We start from the raw sequence: 19,089 nt of genomic DNA, 5'->3' as shown, positions 1-19,089 counted from the left end.
GGCAAATGACTGTTTATAAAGGGACGAGGAGAAACACCATGTTAGAATGAGGTGTTTAATTTTAATTAGTTAATTAAATGAGCCGAAGGGGGCTTTTGATTGCTAGACGTCAATACTTTGATAGCTGGACCTTGGTAGTCAGCCTCAAGATGAAGAAGTGTCCAAATAAGGAAATAGACCTTGGTGACTAGCTTTAGAAATGTGATTTAACATTTTTTTTTTTTTTTAAATCAAGGCAGAAAGAATAGGAGAGAAGGGCAAGGCCTGCCAGAGCCATGTTTGCCATGCTCAAGCTGGCCAGAGTCCCTTCAACCATGGCCTGGACTATCCGTCTCTGACCTTCATGTTACATGAGAGAAGATTCAGCCACTCCCTTATAGAAGTCATGCCTATGTCAGGTATCCTCACCACTAAGTTCAGTTTATAACTGATGCTCCCATACAGCAACAAACCCCTCACTGTCAGGGGCCATGTGCATATGGAGGTCAGAGGGCAAACTTATGGCATTAGTTCTCTTCCACCTTGAGGTGGGTCCAGGAATGGAACTCAGGTTTTCCCACTGAGCCATCTCACTGACCCCACACTGCACCTTTGAACAATGAGTTAGTTGCCAACATTTCAAAATGTGTTGCTTTCCCAGGAGAACTTGGCTTTTTTTTTTTTTTTTTTTTTTTTTCCGAGACAGGGTTTCTCTGTGTAGCCCTGGCTGTCCTGGAACTCACTCTGTAGACCAGGCTGGCCTCGAACTCAGAAATCTGCCTGCCTCTGCCTCCCAAGTGCTGGGATTAAAAGCGTGTGCCACCACCGCCTGGCAGAACTTAAGAAGCCTGTGGTTGTAGGGTCGTCCTCTCTACTCTTGACCACCGGTTGGAGCTCAGGCACAGCTGCCTCTTAAAGGGCCATCACACTCATCATCCAGGGTCTCTGACAATAGCACACCCTGGAAATGCTGATAAAACATGACAGGCTGATGCCTTTCTTCTCCTCTGTTTCCCAACTCAACATTCTCTCTCTCTCTCTCTCTCTCTCTCTCCTCTCTCTCTCTCTCTCTCTCTCTCTCTCTCTCAAAAACAAACGAACAAACAAACAACCCAACTGGATTTGTACTTTTGAGGCATCTGGAGAAATCAGCCTCTTGAATGTCAGTTGACGAAGCCTCTTCCTGGAGCCGTCTCAATTTTTCCTCCGTTCTGCCTTGTGGCCTCTTGTGCGAGAGAGTAGCATGCTCTGGCCCTGTAGGGACTGCTTGATTGAGTCACGGAGATCTTGGCGGACAGTTATATTGGGTACTGAATATGGGTTGCTCTCAACAGCTTTTATCGCCACATTGTGAGCTTTGTGTGGAAGCCTGTCTTGTCTCAGTTCTTTCACTAGCTCAATAAGATGATGTAGAAAATTTCTGAACTCTGGGGACCCTACATGTCAATCTCCCGACTTCACCTTTCTCTGGCTGGCTGAATCAAGTAGGGCCACTCATGAAACTGCAGCTGCTGCAGCTGCAGGGACAGCTGGGTGACCCCATGGGAGGTGAGCAGCATGGGATTGCTTAGCCTTGTGCCTCCCTCTCCTCCTTCCCTCCATCATGACCCACTCCTGGAAAGTTCAAGGCCCTGGCAGCTTTTATAAATACAGGTCTCTGGGGGCTAGGATAAGAAAGGCAAAACTGTTCTGACAATGGATAACTGTAATGTATAGCAATGAATCTCTGAGTTACACACTGAAGACAGTGTGTTGAGTCTGGAATGATGTACAGAAGCAGGAGGAAGGGAAAGTAAGAAAAGAGACTTGAGGTGAAGCCAGGAAGGTTCAATCAAGTCCTGTGGGTACAGGGAAACACCCCTGTATGCTGGATGTTGACTAGACAACAGGCCTGATCCCCGCTACACAGGTTCTGCTTTGCGTTGGGGGACTTCTGAGGGAAACAGGGCTCTGCTTCTGAGGCCCGGTGGGCTTGTGGGGGCCAGTATGATGGGTCAGCTGGCTGAAGAGACGGTGCTGGCCTGTGTTGGTTGGTCATTGTTTCTATTAAGACAATGCTTATAACCACCATACTGCTTTTCATAGGAAAGGCAACTCATTGAATGGCCAGTAGACAAAGAGAGCTTAAAGATGTAATGTCAGTGAATAGGCTTTATTCCATACAGATTTCTGAACGCAGACATTGCATTCTAGCTCACCGGAAACTAGACTACTCCCCAAATCTTCAGTTCATTTTAGAAATGGGAGTAACATTTACGTGGAGTCCAAGTGCAAATGTCGACTGATTTTTGAGAATGTGGCCACGCGCCCTTTAAGCTTAAGTGTCTATTCCATCTTATTCAAACATTAGATAGGCTGGCACCATTCCCAAGCAGTCCAACTTGAGAAAAGACACTTCCATGACTTATTAACAGGCTAAGCAAAATTTTCATAGGGTCCATTCATCCAGATTTATTACAGAACACCATTTAATAAGAAAAAATTAAATGGATTGATTGAATTCAAGTCCTTCTGTAAAGGGGGCCCGTTTAAGTTCTCCTTTGATTAATGTTAGCATTTAAGGGCTTGTCACTCTCAACCACTGGTTACTGCATTTATCAAATAGCAGGCTTCCCTTGAAACAAAGTCAGCTATAAATCCCACCTCCCGTGCCTGAGCTGGCTTTTTTTTTTTTTTTTTTTTTTTTTTTTTTTTTGCATCAGGTGTGTTCCTCTCATTCCCTGCCTTGCTCTAGCCATGGGCTGCTTTTGTGCCCTGACCTTAGGTTTGGGTGAAGAATGGACAGGGAGATCAGGGTTACCCCTGCTTTTCTCTCTGAGGCCCTTGTACCTTGGGTCTGGAGGGGCCTAACTCTGCCACATGTCCTTATTTCTTTGTCCTTATTGCTCCTTCAAGCTGGTGACAGAGCAAGAAGACTATTTCCTCTCACTACTATGCTAGTCTTGTGTCTTAATTTCTCCTAATTGGAGTGTGCTACGTACTTCATGCTGGAATCATTATGGATACAAACACGCAGGTGATGAACAGAAGATAAAATCAAAGTGAACAAACTGGCCCAGTGGAAGCACTGGAGTGGAAAACCCCCGCCTGAGGTACCCCAGGGTCCATTTCAACCCAGCTTTTTACAGGTTTAGCTCTTTTGGGTTCAAAGCCCCAGGCCTCTAAATGACAGGCAGAGAGCACCCTAAGACTGCTTTGGGTTTTCAAGGGTAGCAGTCATGGACTGGGCAAGGGGTGATGGAGGGGGAGGGGCGTGCAGCATGGTGGTCACAGGATCAGTGTAGCTCTGACTAGCCCATCACCCACTTTATAGCAGGTGCACGTTCTAGAAAAAAAGATGAACGGACTCAGGGATGTACAAGGATGTGCAGGGGATGCTTTCCCAAGCAAGCTATATATGTAATGCTACATAAGCAGTCTGGTGTGTGTGTGTGTGTGTTCCCCTCTGTTTTAGAAATGTCTGTCTTGCCAATTTCCCCCTTACAGGCCACTTTAAAATAGACAATGCAAAAGCATGGCGGCTTACAGCTGAAATGCAAGCTTCAGAAGACAGTGTTTTTTTTTTAGACTGCGTGAACTTGGAAATGAACACTTTTTTTTTTTTTTTTCTTCACTGATGTTGCCAATCGAAAACAAGTCTCTCTATCTGTGGAGAGGGCTGGGCCTTTGGTCCTGTTTCTCAGGGGGAGTGGGGAGGTGCTCACAGAAGGATGCCAGGCACCAGCCACTGTGCAACTTCTGTTTTATTTTGTGTGCTTTTTTTTTTTTTAAATATAGGATATAAATAATGACAAAAATTACAAAATTTTATAACTGGAAGCCCAAGCTTATTTACACATACGCTTGTGTTTCAGCAAAGCTACTAGCTGCTTTGCTCCAGAACAAGCTCCTTTTGGTACCATATTTCAATGTTATTCTCTTCTTTGTTTACTACATACATATCAACAGTGAATAGGCAAAATATATACAAGGAACTATTCAGTTCAAGTAATTTAATATTGTATTAAAATTCTTCAACACTGAACTAAAACCATATACATTTGTCAGTTGAAATGAAATTTAGTTTTTCTTCAAAACTCACCAACTGATGATTGTGAGAATCTCAGGTTTAAAATAATATTGGTTAATTAAAAAAACATTAAGACAAGTTCACAATTTATCAATATCGCTATAATGAACTTCAAAATGATTCACAATATGATTGGTTAGAACAATATACATTAAAATGTTATATTTCTATAATGATATTGATCCTGTTTATATAATTTGTTTCTACAGAAATATACATTATGGTATCATACAAATACTCCACAGAGACATTAAAAAAATTAAAATACCTTAAAGAAACGTAAGTAAATTTATTTAATCAAATAGTAAGCAAACATTTTTTTTTTAGTCTGTTTCAAGAAAAGTTTTTATTACTTTGGAATTTCTTTTTTTTGTGTGTTATTTCTTTTTTCTAGAAAAGAATTTTGCAGTAGAATTTTATTAACATTGTTCTCAAACAAGGTTTCCTTCACAGAAATCTCGCCAGCAGGAGCCCTCGGTTTTCTTTTTTGTTAATCATGTTTTTTTTTTTTTTAAAACACCCCGAAGGCTAAAACAAAACAAAAAACCCAAAACAACCCCAAATAAACCACTTGTGCAGGCTATGGCTGAGTCAGTACTTCGGTCGACCCAAGCACTAGCCTGTTCTGCTTTTGAGGCAAGGGCATCAGGGGTTCTCCATAACTGAGCCAGGTCCTCAGGGCAAGTAGCAGTAGGAACGTAGTCATTTGAAACGAAACCAGAAACATCCCGCACAACAAACTTAGTTTTCTTATGAATGCATTAATGAAACATTCTTTTAATAAAAATATTTAATACAAGACACATTTTTTTCTGTGCATAATAAATTCCTCTGTTTTAAATCACTTTTTAAATTTTTTTTGAATCATTCAATAAAGGTTTCCTTTATCTGACATAGTTGATTACATATAAAATCCACAAATATAGAAATCGGGTGGGGGGGGCAGAATTTTCTGGTGAGGGTTGCTTTGTCTTTTTGCATGAAATTGTACTCAGTGATAGAATGACTTTACAGGTGCTTCTTGGGGGAGGGGGTGTAGTACTGTTCTGACTTTCCCTTCAAAACGGCTGACAGTGAAAAACTTAAACCCAAGATGTTTAGACTTTTAGGCAGTACTGGAGACCCTCCCTCTCCCCACCCTTCACTTTTTAAAAAGGTATTCTCCCCCCAACTAAAGCAAAGCAAGTACGGGGCAGTTGAGCAGTACCTCGGAGGAGGCGGTGGGAGCGGAGTTGGGGCGCCCCGCGCAGCCCCCCTCGCGCCTCTAAGGGGCGTCAAAGTCTCGCTGGCAGAAGGCTCCCTAGGGATGGCCGTCGCCCTTCCGCCCGTGACGAGGCCACGCGAGCTGGAGCAGTCTTCCTCCCCGGGGTGGGTAGACACGGAGGCGCGAAGGAAAGCCTGCTGCGGGGACTGCTTGGCGAGCAAGGCACCGCGAGGACGGGGCGGCGGCTATCAGAAAATCGTGGTTTCATACTTGGTATTAATGCCCCTCTTGGCTTCTTGCCCCGGCTCCACAATCCACGGCAGATTGGCCAGAGTCTTTTGCTCAGAAGGGTCGATCTGCTTTAAAACAGAAAGGCTGATGCCCGTTATCCGGCAGCTGGGCGGCGGCGCGGCCGCGTGGGCGCCGCTGGAACCCCACCTCGGGCCCCGCTCGCCCAGCCGCGCTGCGGGGTGGCCCCGGCGGCATCCGCGCTTTCGCACCTGCACTGCACAGCGACTCTGCAGGGGCCTGCAAGGGTGACGCGAGTGAGACCCGGCCCCGCCCCCGGGGCGCAGAGGCAGGGGAGCAGTGATGGTTCCCATTCCCCTCATCCATATTGGGGGTACGGAAAGAACCCTACATCCTCCGAGGACACTGCGGTGCCCCGCCCACTTGCCTGCTGACTTTCTGAGCTCCAGCCATGATGCCCTGGAGATGGCCCTCCGGGTACCCACCCATCCCTGTGCGAGGCCTCTGCCCTCTCCCGGTTGTCTCCTAGCCAGCGTGGTCCAGGTCTTGGTTCCAGTACCACTTCCTGTCCTAGAAGCTGTACCTCAACTTTTTAGCTTCCCCCTTCCAATCTCTTCCTGACACAGACCACCTGTCCACTCTCTCTTCCACAATGGATGCCCATAAAGGTGGGCTTTGTTAACTTTATTGCTATTTTATCCAAACCTGGGAAAGTTCTTGGCAGCCCAATGTAAAGCAGGCATATAATAAATAATTGTACAGTCGATAAATGCTGTCTAGACAATGAGTGCTCAGCCTGGATAAAAAAGGGACTAGGATGGACAGAGAGCAGGTACAGATCCCAGGGGGAGAGGAAAGTGGCAGAGAGGGATGTACCCCGAAACAGAGGAAGGAAAGAGGTCAGCAAGGGCCTGTCAGGCTGGGCCTTGGTGGAGTCTGTCCTGGGTTCAGATGCCCTTGCGCCTTACATAAAGCTAAGCGTACCATTCCCTGGGCAGTAGCTAAGGTCTGAGCTTTGACGGGCCTCAGTGAGGCTCTTTCCCCAGTGGCTTGTTCATCCTCTGGCCATCGTCTACTTGGCTCTGTACATTGGGCCAAGGAGTTTCTGGAAGGCCTGCTCCATCTCCCTCTACCAGTTTTTAACCTCCTGGAGGCTGCAGGGCCCATCAGGCTGCCTTCTGCCACATTTCCACTGAGTCTCCATAGGACAAGGGAGGGTCTTTTTAGGAGCACTGTGCGTTTCTAACAGTAACGCACAGTTCCCAGAGCTGAGGACATGAGAACTCTGAAGCCTGGTGAGGGCCCAGATCGGGAGCCAGGTAAAGACTGTGTGCTCTACCGTTTCCCAGAGAGGGCACCTAGATGAATAGTCTATGAGCCCTTATGGCAACAAACCCTTTGAGCTCCTCTGGAAGGAGTCTGCATGGACAGCAGTAAAGCTGGAAGGAGGTGCGGGCTGTGAACAGACTTGTCCAGCCCACTCGAGAAGGAATGTAGTAGTCTAAGTGACAATCCCCATAAACATTCTGGGCATTCCTGGCCACTCAGAAGCCTAATGACCATACACAAAGACACATTTGTTAAGTCCACCCCCAACCACCTCATGCCTTTGACCGCAGGTTTGTGGTGAGTACTGCTATGGGCCTGGCCCTGGGGTGACAGCATGCCAGTGTACTTCATGGAGCAGGTAAATTTTTTTTTTTTTTTTTTTTTTTTTGTGCAGGAAGAGAGGCAGAAATGAGCGGTAAGTAGAAAGTCCAGCCAATACTACACAGAATGAAGAGGGGCTACAGTGTGACCAGGCATCTACCCTGGTTTTAGGACAAGCTTCATGCAGCTAAAACTGAATGATACCATGGGGCCCGTGCAGAATTCTGGCATCAGGGGAGGTGGAAGAGAGCAACCACGGGTGGCATAAAGACCCCAGTGGGTCTGAGCAGTATATATACTCAAGGAATGGAGGGCCTGGGCATCACAGCGTGTGGTAGGGGATTAGGTTTGGGTATTTTTAGGGTGCTATGGTCTTTGCTGTGTGGACGAAGGGAGTCACTGGGAGGGGCATGCACTGGCCTCGGATTAGGGGGGTGATGGAGGAAGTAGCGAGGAGTGGGCAGACTAAGGTGTGTTTGAGGGAGAGCAAAGATTGGTTTCTGCTCGTGGGCTGGATGTGGAGGTACGGGTACACCAGCAGTCAAGGTGACTTGGGGGGACTCTGGTGACAAGCAGCATGGTGAGGTGTTGTGTCATTTACTGGGCTGGGGACAGGGGGTAGAGGAGAAAGGGTCTGCACTGGCTAAACTGGAAGGCAGAGCTGCTTAGAAACAAACCGGACAGACATTTCTAGGGTTCTGGGTTGTGTCAAGGACTGGGGAGAGAGAGAGAGCGAGAGCAGGGGACATGGGGTAGGGAGGTGCTGAGGCAGGAGGGTCAGGGGTAGGAGTGTAGCATGAGATTTGAGAGGTGCAACAGCTGCTGATAATGACCAATCAGCGGAGGCCTTCTGGGATGCAGGAGGACAGTGGTCAGGGGCTTGAGGAGGCCAAATGCTGAGGGACCATCCCATGGGTGCGGAGGTTACCAAGAGCAGAGACAGGAGAGGGGCCCCAAAGGTGTAATCCAGAGAAGCCACATCATCCCAAGGAAGGAACCTCTCTTTGGAGGTTAAAAATGTCTATTTCCTCATGACACGGAGGCTGAGAGCTGTTGGGAGGAGGAGGAGGAGAATGCAGCAGATGGGAAGATTGCGGGGTGAGGGGGGCAACGCATTCTGGGGGCCTGCCCGGTGCCAATCCCAGAGATTCTAGGATGCAGGATGGTAGCTGGAACAGAGAGCAGATGGGAAGCTGGCTGGGAGCCTTCCAGCTTTGGGGTGTTGCTACTACCAGAGGCGGCCGCTTTGAAGTCATACCAGCCTGTTGGGACAGGATGTCTGCGGAGCCTGTGGGAGGGAGGGAAGGGAGGAAGTTCCTGGAGGGAAGCAGATGACAGGGAGGAGGGGGTATCACCTTCTAACAGTTACTAGGCTGCGGAGAGCTTCAGCTGTCCAGAGGGAAGGCACACAGGTTGTGTGTGGCCCAGGCATCTCGATGATGAGGATGCCGTGGCCTCCTGAAAGACACAAAAGCTGTGGTATCTAGCTTTTGCCAAGAGGGTACCAGGGTATCATCACCTTGAGCCTCTGCACATCTCTCTGGAGGGCAGAGGCTTGCCCCCTGATTGAGTGGTAGGCGAGGCCTCAGGGAAGGCTGCCTCCACACTTTCCTAGGGCTTCTGGTGAGTTGGGTCAAAACCAGAAGCCGCAGCTAGTGATCCTAGCTCTTGCAAGGCTGTTGCTGCAGGTGGCAGAGAAAATGTGGTTTTCTCTGTTACCTTTGGGTTCTGGGGAGAGGATTTTTTGAGCCTTCAGAAATGATGGTCACATGCCAGCAGGAGACCATGGGAAAAGGACAAGGGAGGGCAGGCTGGATTCTAAAGGCCTCCCTCTCCACACCGGGTCCCCTTCCCTCTGGTTGCCAGCTTAGAGATGTCTCTATCATGTACTTACCACTGACTTTCGAATGCTAACTCGGGGCTTTGGGATGGGTTTTGAGGGCTTGTTCTCAAAGCTTTCTGGAAGCGTGGAGGAATGGCCCCCTTTTCTTGCTTGTAGAGCTAGCTGGTAAGCGACCTCGAATGCCTGTCCCAGCGTAAGGATGATTTCATAGGCTAAATTCTGCAAGAGCAAACAAACACACACAAACAAACAGACAATAAAAGCATTTACTATAGGCACACAAAGGGTCACAGTGAGTGGGTGGCTAAGGAACAGAGTGGACCTTGAGCTACCCGATTGGCAGCTGTCGTGACTCAGGGAATCTGTTAGAACAGGACACTCTGGACGTTAGCCACTGAGGTAGTATCCTTGTGTGGAGTCAGGCTGCCAGACCTCCCCCATCAATTCCTTATAGGTGGAGTCCTCAGGCAGCCCACCAGCCCCAGGCGCTCCTCCAGGTGCAGCTCGCTTGTGGGTGGCTTCTCTGCTCATGAGACTCAGATGGGGAAAGGGGTTAGTAGCAGTGTCATCCCTGTGTTTGGAGCATCCCAGGCAAGCCTGCAAAGATGATCCCACACTCTCCATGGGAGGTGTTCCTGAGAACTTTGGGTCTTTTTTACCTCAAACATCTGTGATTCAGTGAATATATGCGAAACACAATCAGAATCTAATTTAGGCCGGGGGAGAGGCATTAGTCATGCTGGCGTGGAGTCTCACAGTTACAGCAGCGAGCATGCAAACATTGTTCAAACAGAGCTAATTATCTGTCTATTTCTTGAGTTTTTTTTTGCACTCCCCAAGGGTTCATGGTCTATATTTTATCATCAAATCACCAAGAGATGAGTTTGTCAGGCCAGGATACCATACCTCTCCGGGGATGTACATCCTTTGCACAGACCAGTTCTCCCAGGGCTGTTTCTGTTGTTCTTCACATACTTATTTTTGACTTCTGCTTTCTCTCCCACATGCAGCTTCCCTTTATCTTCCCCCACAGGGACAACATGACATTAGCCCGCTCAAAGGCGGGATCTGGCTACAACATCTCTACGTCATCATAGAAGTGGGTGCCTACTGGTCTACCCAAAACGTGCCTGGGGATTGAACCTGTGGCTTCATACATTTCTAGCAAATGCTCTACACTGAGCCACACTCTCAGCCTGAGAATGTTCTCAGTGCTGCTGCATGGGCTAAGAGCAGCCACCGTCTGTCTCAAGATTTTCATTCTGTGACCGTCCCTACAGTCTGTTTTGTTTTGTTTTTTTCCAAAATTGCAGGTAGCACTCTGCTTCTTCTGAAAGTACACTATGTCTTCCTATTCTCATTGCCCTCCAGTCCTTCCCAGCATGCTTTGAGAAGTGTTAGGGACTCCTGCTGTCCTCAGCACTCAACGAGGATGGACTACATGAGGTGGCCTTCCAAGGCCATGGGGAAGAGTCTCACTAAGTCTGGACCAACCAGACGTTAGGTCAAAGCCCTATCAAGTGTCCTGGTCTTGGAACCAAGTGGGGCAATGCCTACGATCTTGAGAGCTGGTGGGACAGAGGGTGAGTCAATCTCTATGCCCCTATCAGATGGACATTTGATCTTGTCACCCTGTCTCACAGCTAGGCCATGCACTTCCCCCGCAGTGAACACTAAGCCATGTTTGCCTCCAAGGATGAGTCAGAGTCCATTAGCAACGCACCAACAAATGACAGTGGAGGAGGACTGGGAGGCAGCTCTGACCATCATTGCATGAAGAGGGCTGGGCCCTTTCCTCTGCCTACACTCTGCTTACACTGTGCACACACCATTGGCAGCTTTGCCTCAGGGTGGCAGTGGTAGGGGAGGTACAGGAGGGGGGCAGAAGGTAGGGGGAGGAGGGTCTGTGGAAGTCCAACTTCTGTGAAGGTGGCTGGTGCCCCACATGAATCGGACGGACGCTTGTATTCTGGGTCTGGTGAGAAGCTAACAGGAGCAGTGAGTGTGGGGTGCAGATTCCTTCGCCACGAGCCTCAGACAATTTCCTGAGAGTGAGAGGTGTGTGAGACCACAGTGTCTCCACACGGAAGTCAAAGCTGCTCCTTTCAAATGGTTACTATGGGTTATTCTAGGAAACCGAAGCTTCTGTAGGATGCAAGGTTAGAGGGTTTGTCCTCTCTTTTTAAATGAGTCACTGGTGTTAGGAAAGTCCTCAAGGAAGAAAAGGAGGGAGAACAGACCACTCAGCCCCCAACTGGCTTTGAACTTGTGGCAGTCCTCCTGCCTCAGCCTTCCCAGAGCTGGGATGACAGGTGTCTTGCCTCTCTCTCCCTTTTTCCCTTCTTCCCTTTTTCCCTCCCTCTCTCCCTCCTTCCCTCCCTCCTCTTCCTCCTCCTCTTCCTTCTTCCCCACCTCCCCCAGGGTTTCTTTGTGTAGCCTTGGCTGTCCTGGGACTCACTCTGTTCTGGCTGGCCTCAAACTCACAGAGATGTGCCTGCCTCTGACTCCCAAGTGCTGGGATTAAAATTGTGCACCAGTCTGGTTTCTTTTCTTTTCTTTTCTTTTCTTTTCTTTTTTCTTTTTTCTTTTCTTTTCTTTTCTTTTCTTTTTTTCAGAATGCTTTAGAATGTTCTTCTTTTGTGATTTGGGGAGACCTGGATGTTATTACCTTTCTGTCTTTTCTGTAGCCTTAATGTTTGAAACAAGGATGCTGGATGTGAGGGAGGGAGGGGCCTGCAGTGAAGGCTGCACTGTTTGTCTCAGTATACCAGTGTAGTAGTGAGCAGGTGCTGTCAGGTAGGACCTGAGGGGGGCATTCTATCCATCCCCCTTTCTTCTTGCTTTCTACCTCCTCCCTCCCTTCCTTCCTTCCTTCTCCAGGGATGGAAGCCAGGGCCCTGAGCAGGCAGATGCTCCCACTGTGGAGCCACACCCTCACCCTGACTGAGCATACATGATCCAGTCTGTTTGCTGCAGGATCATTCTGCCTGCCTCTGCTGTGTCATCCCCACTATGCACGATGGAAGGAGAACAGTTCTCCCCGAGAGCTGGACACTGCAAGGCCAACATAGAAAGCCACATTGCAGCAGGACTTAATTACACATTAAGTGTATTCATTATATTAATATGCTAATTACCATGAGTAATGGAACGGCAATTTTACTGTTGTACAGAAGGGAGGAGTCCCACAGCCTCTGCCTGGCCCTCTTGTAGCACTTGCTCTGGGAGTCCTCACCGTGTGAAGTCTGACCACTCTGAGGCCACTATGCTTGGATGCTGAGAGAGGCAGGAGGAGGTGCTGCATGATAAGGCCTGAGGCTGGACCAGTCCAGCCTCCTCACATTGCCCAGCCTAGCCCTTAGATGTAGGACTTACGATGCCATCCAGCATGAAGTTTGTGGAGGAACCTCAAGGCCTAGGCAGACCATAAGCTGAGCATCTATAACCATCCAAGCTGGCCCAACCGGAGACCCCCCAGATATGGTGGAGCAAAGAGCAGAACCTCAGAATTATGGACTAAATTATGGACTCAGGGCACCATGAGGATAGTGAAGCAGATGCTGCTTTTATGCCCTTGTCTTGTATGGTGTATATTATGCAGTCTATAGCTGATCACCATAAACAGCAAAGGAAGGCTGGCTGAGCCTTCCCTAGCTCAGACAGTGTGTGACGTGGAGTCCTCAGTCCAGCTGTGGTGGACAGTTCTTGGCATGGGAACCTAATTCTGGATTCATCCCACCCTATCCGTGGCTACCACAAAGTTGAGGTCTGGGGTCCGGTCCTGTCAAAGGTCACAGTTTTTCCTTCCCATGTTTCGAACCTTCGAAGTCATCATGGTTAGGCTTATCTTGTGTTATTGCCACCTGTGGGCATAAACTGGAATTCTTATAGGTTTGTATTTGTTACCTCAGAACTCTCCAATGCTGTGTAGTTGTGACCCAGGCTCCTGCATCTTTGTGGTTTATGAGAAGACAGTCACCTGGGGCTGAGGATGTAACTCAGAGGTAGAATGTTTAGCTAGGACATTTAAGGCTGTAGGTTCAATCTCCAGGTTACCTGTCCACCATAAATCTCTAGGGACACATGGCAAGTGGTTTTGAATGTTTTCTGTACTACACAGTCCAGTGAAGGACAGTAACATGCATGTGCATCGTGTATTCGGTGTGGTCATGGGGGTAATTATTGGAAGGAGCTTACTCTGACCTTTGGTTTTCTTATCATGCATAGCTATCTATCTTAATGGATCATTTTGAGACTCACTAACAATATTGAACCCAGTATCAGTTCGGGCCAACATGTATTATTTCCTGTGGGCCACATGCTATGACAAGTGCTTTATCAATTAGGATAAAGGCAGGGACTCCCAATTTTGTGGGGATAAGAAATAGAGTACATATAAAAAAAATCACACCTTCCCTTCCTTTTTTCTGTTTTCTAAGGACCCCCATATGTGCTTAAGGGGCCATCATATCTCAAGTATGAAGTCTAATGGTACCCAGTAGATGCAAACTTATCTCTCTTTTGCAAACTAGGGGTGTGGAGGTCACTGGTATTAACTGTGGGTTCTTCCAGGCTGCCAGGGCTACAGCTTAACACCATCAGATGTTCACTGAGCTTGTGGCCATGCCCCTGCTCCCTGGCCTGTGTCTAACCTATAGTGTCCATGAATTGCTCATCCAGTCATGGAGGGGCCAAGCTTCTTTTTGGTAACAAAGGAGGATCACAGAGAAACAAAGAAAGGTACCCCGCTGTCCTGCATCCCAGTCCTGAGGCTGACCTTGCACATCCCTTCCTTCTGATTGTAGGAAAACTGTATCACAGACTGTAGGCAATCTGCCCCCATCCCGGGAAAAGTCGTGGTACCCAGGGAATGGAACATGTAAGTAAGTGCTCTTTAGGAATTCTCCACTTAGCTTGGAAATGTTAGGCTCAAGGGTTCAATCACATTGCATCTAAGAGTATTCATTACATTGTATAAAAATTTCACGAACATCTCATATACACAGCTAGTCATTTAAGATGAAAACTGGGGAGGAGGGCACCGGGGTAGGAGCTGGAGAGATGGCTCAGCAGTCAAGAGCACGGGCTGCCCTTCCAGAGGTCCTGAGTTCAATTCCCAGCAACCACATGGTGGCATGCAAACATCTGTAATGGAATCTGATGCCCTCTTGTTTATGCAGGTGTACACGCGGATAGAGCACTCATATACATAAAAATAAATAGATAAATCTTTAAAAAGGAGATGAAAACTGAGTCTCTGAAAAGAACTGGCTAGAAAGCTATGTAAAAGCTGGGCACACCTGTAATCCTGAGTGCTCAGGAAACAGAGGCATGAAGGTCTCAAGTTCTAGGACAGCCTGGGCTATATAGTGGGATCATGTCTTAAAGAATATGTAGAAACATATGAATAGAAAACACGTATATCTTGAAATATTAACACTAGCTATCATGGCTGTTAAGTTTGTGGAAGGCTTCTCCTCTCTCTCTCCTCTCTCTTCTCTCTCTGTCTCTGTCTGTCTGTCTGTCTGTCTGTCTGTCTGTCTCTCTCTCTCTCTCTTCCTCCCTCCCTCCCTTCCCTCCCTCCCTTCCTCCCTCCCTCCCTCCCTCCCTTCCTCCTATCCATCTGCAAATGCTAAGGATCACACTTGCACGGCCTTGCACCTGCTAGGCAGGTGTTCTATCACCAAGCTACACCCCCACGGTGGATGACTTCTCTTAAAATTCCTTTTGTGTTTTGAACTTCATTTAAATGAAGATGAATAATTTTTTCAATTGTAACATTTTTCTACTTTGATGTTCAAACTCATCCTATTCATTCCTCATGCTTCCCCCTGGGGCTCTCGGCCTCCCCCTCCTCCTCCTCCTCCTTTGGCTGGGAACACTGGGAATGCTTTTCCAGCACGATCCAGGACTTGTGTGCAGGTGTTCGTCTGGCTCACCTCCATGTACCAGCAGGCTGGCCATCTATTTGGTCATGAATCTTGCTTAGACTCTTTGGTTTTCACATTGGACTTCAATTCTAACATCTGCTCAGCTGAATTTGAAAGCACTCAGTACTTACTGTAATCTGAAGCCTCCTAAGACTCTTCTCCAAGTATAAAAAGAAAGAGTCAAATCATCTTTGGTCTGACTTCTGTCAAGCCCCAGTGAGAAAATGTCGCTCTATGAACTTTCACCTGTGGACACTCTGTCCATCCACTCTCATGGCTGTGCAGGGTTGGAGCAGAGCACCAACTGATCACTGTGAGCTTGGGTGGTACTGCATTGTCTACATCTCACTGAGGCATCTTCTATCCCCCCCATTATCATTATCATCTAGATATAAATCTAAATCTATGTCCAAATCTTCTAAGCAACTGCCACAGGAATGTATAGTGTCCCAGAGACTAGTTTCTGGTCTAGCAGTTCTCAACCTGTGGACTTTGACCCCTTTGTGGATCCCATATTAGACATCCTGCATATCAGATATTTATATTATGATTTATAACAGCAGCAAAATTAGAATTATAAAGTAACAACAAAATAATTTTATGGCTGGGAGTCAGCACAACATTGAGGAGGTGTATCAAAGGGTTGTAGCATTGGGAAGGTTGAGACCCACTGCTCTGGACTGTCTGTGGACTCTGTAACCCTCGAAATGTCTTACACAGGCTGAATTATCACCTTTCCATCTATGAGGAACTCAGGATCGGTGACATTGAGAAGATTGGACGAGTTCACACAACTCTCCCGAGGGGCACCATCACATTCAAGTTAAGAATGATTTCACATTAATTGCCTCCCTAAGATACCATGATGGGGAGCATCACTGTATAGATGCTCGTGGGGAATGGGTGCACACTGTCACTTCATGGGGGCCAGGGGGAAGGACCTTTCTTAAGCCCCCTGGACTTGCTTTCTGTGGGGATGGTGTATACATTCCTTTCAGAGAAGTCCTGCCATTCACCCTGACCTATTTGGAGGCCTATTTGTTCCTTGGTCTTGATTACCGTGCAGAGTTCTGTGCTGTCAACAGGTACTAGAACTTTGATATTCTAGAACTCTGGTCTGGACTCTGGTCTGTTTTTTCCCTGGTTCACATTTGTGCATCCCCATACATTCAGGCCTATTGTATCTATTCATGGGAGCACGCTGAATCCCATTAATAACGTGTATAGAATGCAGCAAGGCCGTGTGGCCGTACACTCACGTCGACATTTGTCAAAGGGGTTTTACTTTGCCTAGCCCGTTCCTGATAGCATGATTATATTAGGTAAGAGTGACAACAAGAGAAGTGAGCTGAGGGGGGAAGGGACCCCCTAGTCATGCAGGGCAGCTACGCTTTAGGAGAAGACAATTCCGACCTGTCTAGCTGCACTTCCCATTAGGATTAGAAAACCAGCGGCCTCATTGTCATGACTGGAATCATGAAAAATGTATGGGTTCCATAGCATTGGAAGCTACAGCCCTGGACTTGGCTATTCCTTAACAGGTGTTCAGATATGACATTCAAAGATAAGGACTATGCCTTCACCTGGGAGCCAGGAACAGAGAATTATTAATTAATTATTATTTAATTAATAAGAAATACATTATTATTAATTACTGTCCTGATTAGCCTCAGGTCAGCTGTCAGTGGGCTCCAATGGCAGACCATGAGCAAAGCCCTTAGATTATCTGCATCTGCTAAACACAGCAGGGATGATATCTTTAACGTGCTCACCAGAGTCGCCGAAGAGACAGACTGAGAAGAGCGTGTGAGGGCCCAGTGGTTAAGAGCTCTTGTTGTTGCAAAGGATGCAGGTTCAATTCCCTAGCACCCATGCGGAGGTTCACTACCTCCTCAGGCACAATGCATGCATGTGGTGCACATACCTACATGTGGGCAAAAATACTCATGTACATAAAATAATAAAAAAAAAGTAAATCTAGAAAGAAGAAGAAAGAGGAGAAAGAAGAGGAGGGGGAGGGGTGGATTTTTTTTTTTTTTTTTTTGGTTTTCTTCCATCCTAGGAGCTCTGGGATTCTCTGGGGAGAAGCCAATGTCATTCTTCCACCCAGTCAGTTAGCGATATAATCAATGCGTAAAAGATGAGAGGTTCCCAGAGAGGCATGCACAGTTGAAGCCACGCTCAACAGGAACACATTATTCAAAGGCCAGATTGGGGGGGGGGGGGCTGCAAGGACTCTCCAGTTAGTGCTTCAAGAGGCAGTGACCAAGGGTTGCTTGCATCCTAGAAAATATCATTATTTCAGCAGGGCCTGGAGGTGCAGGCCTTCAATCCTAGATCATCAAAGAGGCTGAGGCAGGAGGATTGCAACTTTAAGGCCTGCCTGGGCTACAGAGTGAGTTCAAGGCCAGTGTAAGGACCAATGAGGCCTTGATTTTAAGTAAATGAAGAGTGCTGGTAGGCAGCTCAGTAATGGAGACCTTACCTAATATGCTCGAGTCTCTAACATCAATTCCTGATACCATGAAAAGTTTTTCGTTTTGCTGTGGTTTGAATATGCTTGGCCCAGGGAGTGGCACTATTAGGAGGTGTCGCCTTGTTGGAGTAGTGTGGGTTTGGGCTTTAAGACCCTCACCCTAGCTGCCTGGAAGCCAGTCTTCCACTAGCAGCCTTCAGATGAAGATGTAGAAAACTCTCAGCTCCTCGTGCACCATCCTGCCTGGGTGTTACCTTGCCCTCACCTTGATGATAATGGACTGAACTCTGAACCTTGGGGCCAGCCCCAAATATATGTTGTCCTTTATAAGACTTGCCTTGGTCGTGGTGTCTGTTCACAGCAGTAAAACCTTAACTAAGATGCGTTTCAATAATCACCTCCTCAAAACTATTCCAAAGGGTCAAGCATTTTACACAGTCTGTACCCCTTTCTTGTCTGGCATCTGTACTTGAATTACTGCTCCTCTTTGGAGACACCCTCCAGGCATGAGCTCCTCAAGCCTCTGACTCTCCTTTCCTGTCCCCCCAGGCTAAGTCAAGGTCTCTTTCTTGTAGTCCCTCACCCCTTGGGCATAACTTTGCAATTGCATGGCATTTGTCAGGATTTTTCCCTCAGTAGCTCTGATTCTCTAGTTGAGTGGGTGCCTTGAGGGGTACTTGTCTCCTTCAACTTTGCAAGTCTAGGGGCTTAGAATCTGGTTGGCATCCAACAGGTGTTGGATTCAATGAAGAGGGAAGCTATAGTAGGTCCCTAAGACAAGGGACCTGTACCTTAGCATCAAGATGGGCCATCCTACCATTCTCTCTCTCTCTCTCTCTCTCTCTCTCTCTCTCTCTCTCTCTCTCTCTCTCTCTCTCTCTCTCTCTCTCTTTGCAAAGAAAGACCCAATGAGCAAATGCTTAGCAAATGCCAACAGCATGACAGCCTTGGGATGGAGGAAAGTGTCCTCTGTCTGGGTTGTCAGTATGGCTTCCAGACAGAGGCTATGGTTCCCTTTGTCTCTATTTTGTTTAAATTCTTGTATTCTAAAAGCTGGGATAAGCTTCCTCTACAACTTGCTTCACCCACGTCCAGAAGCAAAAAATAACTGAGAATATTCTGGGCGTATTCACAGATTCTATTGATATCTCTTTAGCTTTACCTACAGCTAATTTTCCCAAGTATCTCTTAGGAACCACCCCAATGGCTTAAAGAAATACATATCACCTAACCATGATCTTCAGCATTTAGAAACAGGAGGACCCCCCTCTGCCAAGAGGTTTATCTGGACCAGAACTGACATATTGACTGGTCAACATGCAGATTCCTTCTTTGCAGCTAATTTACGGAACTGAGAGAGGAGGGAGGTTACTTTTCCTTGGGATGGAGGAAAGTGTCTTCTGTCTGGGTTGTCAGTATGGCTTCCAGATAGAGGCCATGGTTCCCTTTGTCTCTATTTTGTTTGAATTCTTGTGTTCTAAAAGCTGGGATAAGCTTCCTCTACAACTCCTTATAATAGGAGTACATGCAGACAAGGTCAGAGATACAGAGAATACAGAACAAAATTAAGTTCACCTATAAAATTCCACTGCTGGGATATAGCTACTGATATGTTTTGTTGTGTTTTCTTTTTATATTTGTATATACATTCATGTACTTTATAAACTATATGACTATTTATCTATGTGA

The 19,089-nt window shown here is 47.2% G+C and overlaps 1 protein-coding gene across 10 annotated transcripts in view; it reads right to left on the bottom strand.

The window, feature by feature from the left end:
* Nucleotides 1–3,704: 3,704 nt before the first annotated feature.
* Anks1b (ankyrin repeat and sterile alpha motif domain containing 1B) overlaps nt 3,705–19,089 on the bottom strand; it is a 1,013,218-nt gene continuing 997,833 nt past the window's right edge. For 4 of the 10 annotated variants that reach the window (XM_076919964.1, XM_076919958.1, XM_076919959.1 and 1 more), the window contains 2 exons: nt 9,046–9,213; nt 3,705–5,608 (listed from right to left, as the gene is read on the bottom strand). In XM_076919964.1, coding sequence (XP_076776079.1) covers nt 5,501–5,608; nt 9,046–9,213 — 276 coding nt within the window. In that variant the 3' untranslated portion in view covers nt 3,705–5,500. Of the gene's footprint in view, nt 5,628–5,786; nt 8,440–9,045; nt 9,214–19,089 lie in introns of those variants that run through there. The other 6 variants (XM_076919963.1, XM_076919957.1, XM_076919960.1 and 3 more) reach the window with 3 other exon arrangements.

Source organism: Arvicanthis niloticus, chromosome 22 (genome assembly GCF_011762505.2).
Source record: "Arvicanthis niloticus isolate mArvNil1 chromosome 22, mArvNil1.pat.X, whole genome shotgun sequence".
Taxonomy (NCBI): Eukaryota; Metazoa; Chordata; class Mammalia; order Rodentia; family Muridae; genus Arvicanthis; species Arvicanthis niloticus.
The sequence above is the reverse complement of the archived record's forward strand: the minus strand, read 5'-3'. Positions and strand labels throughout refer to the sequence as shown.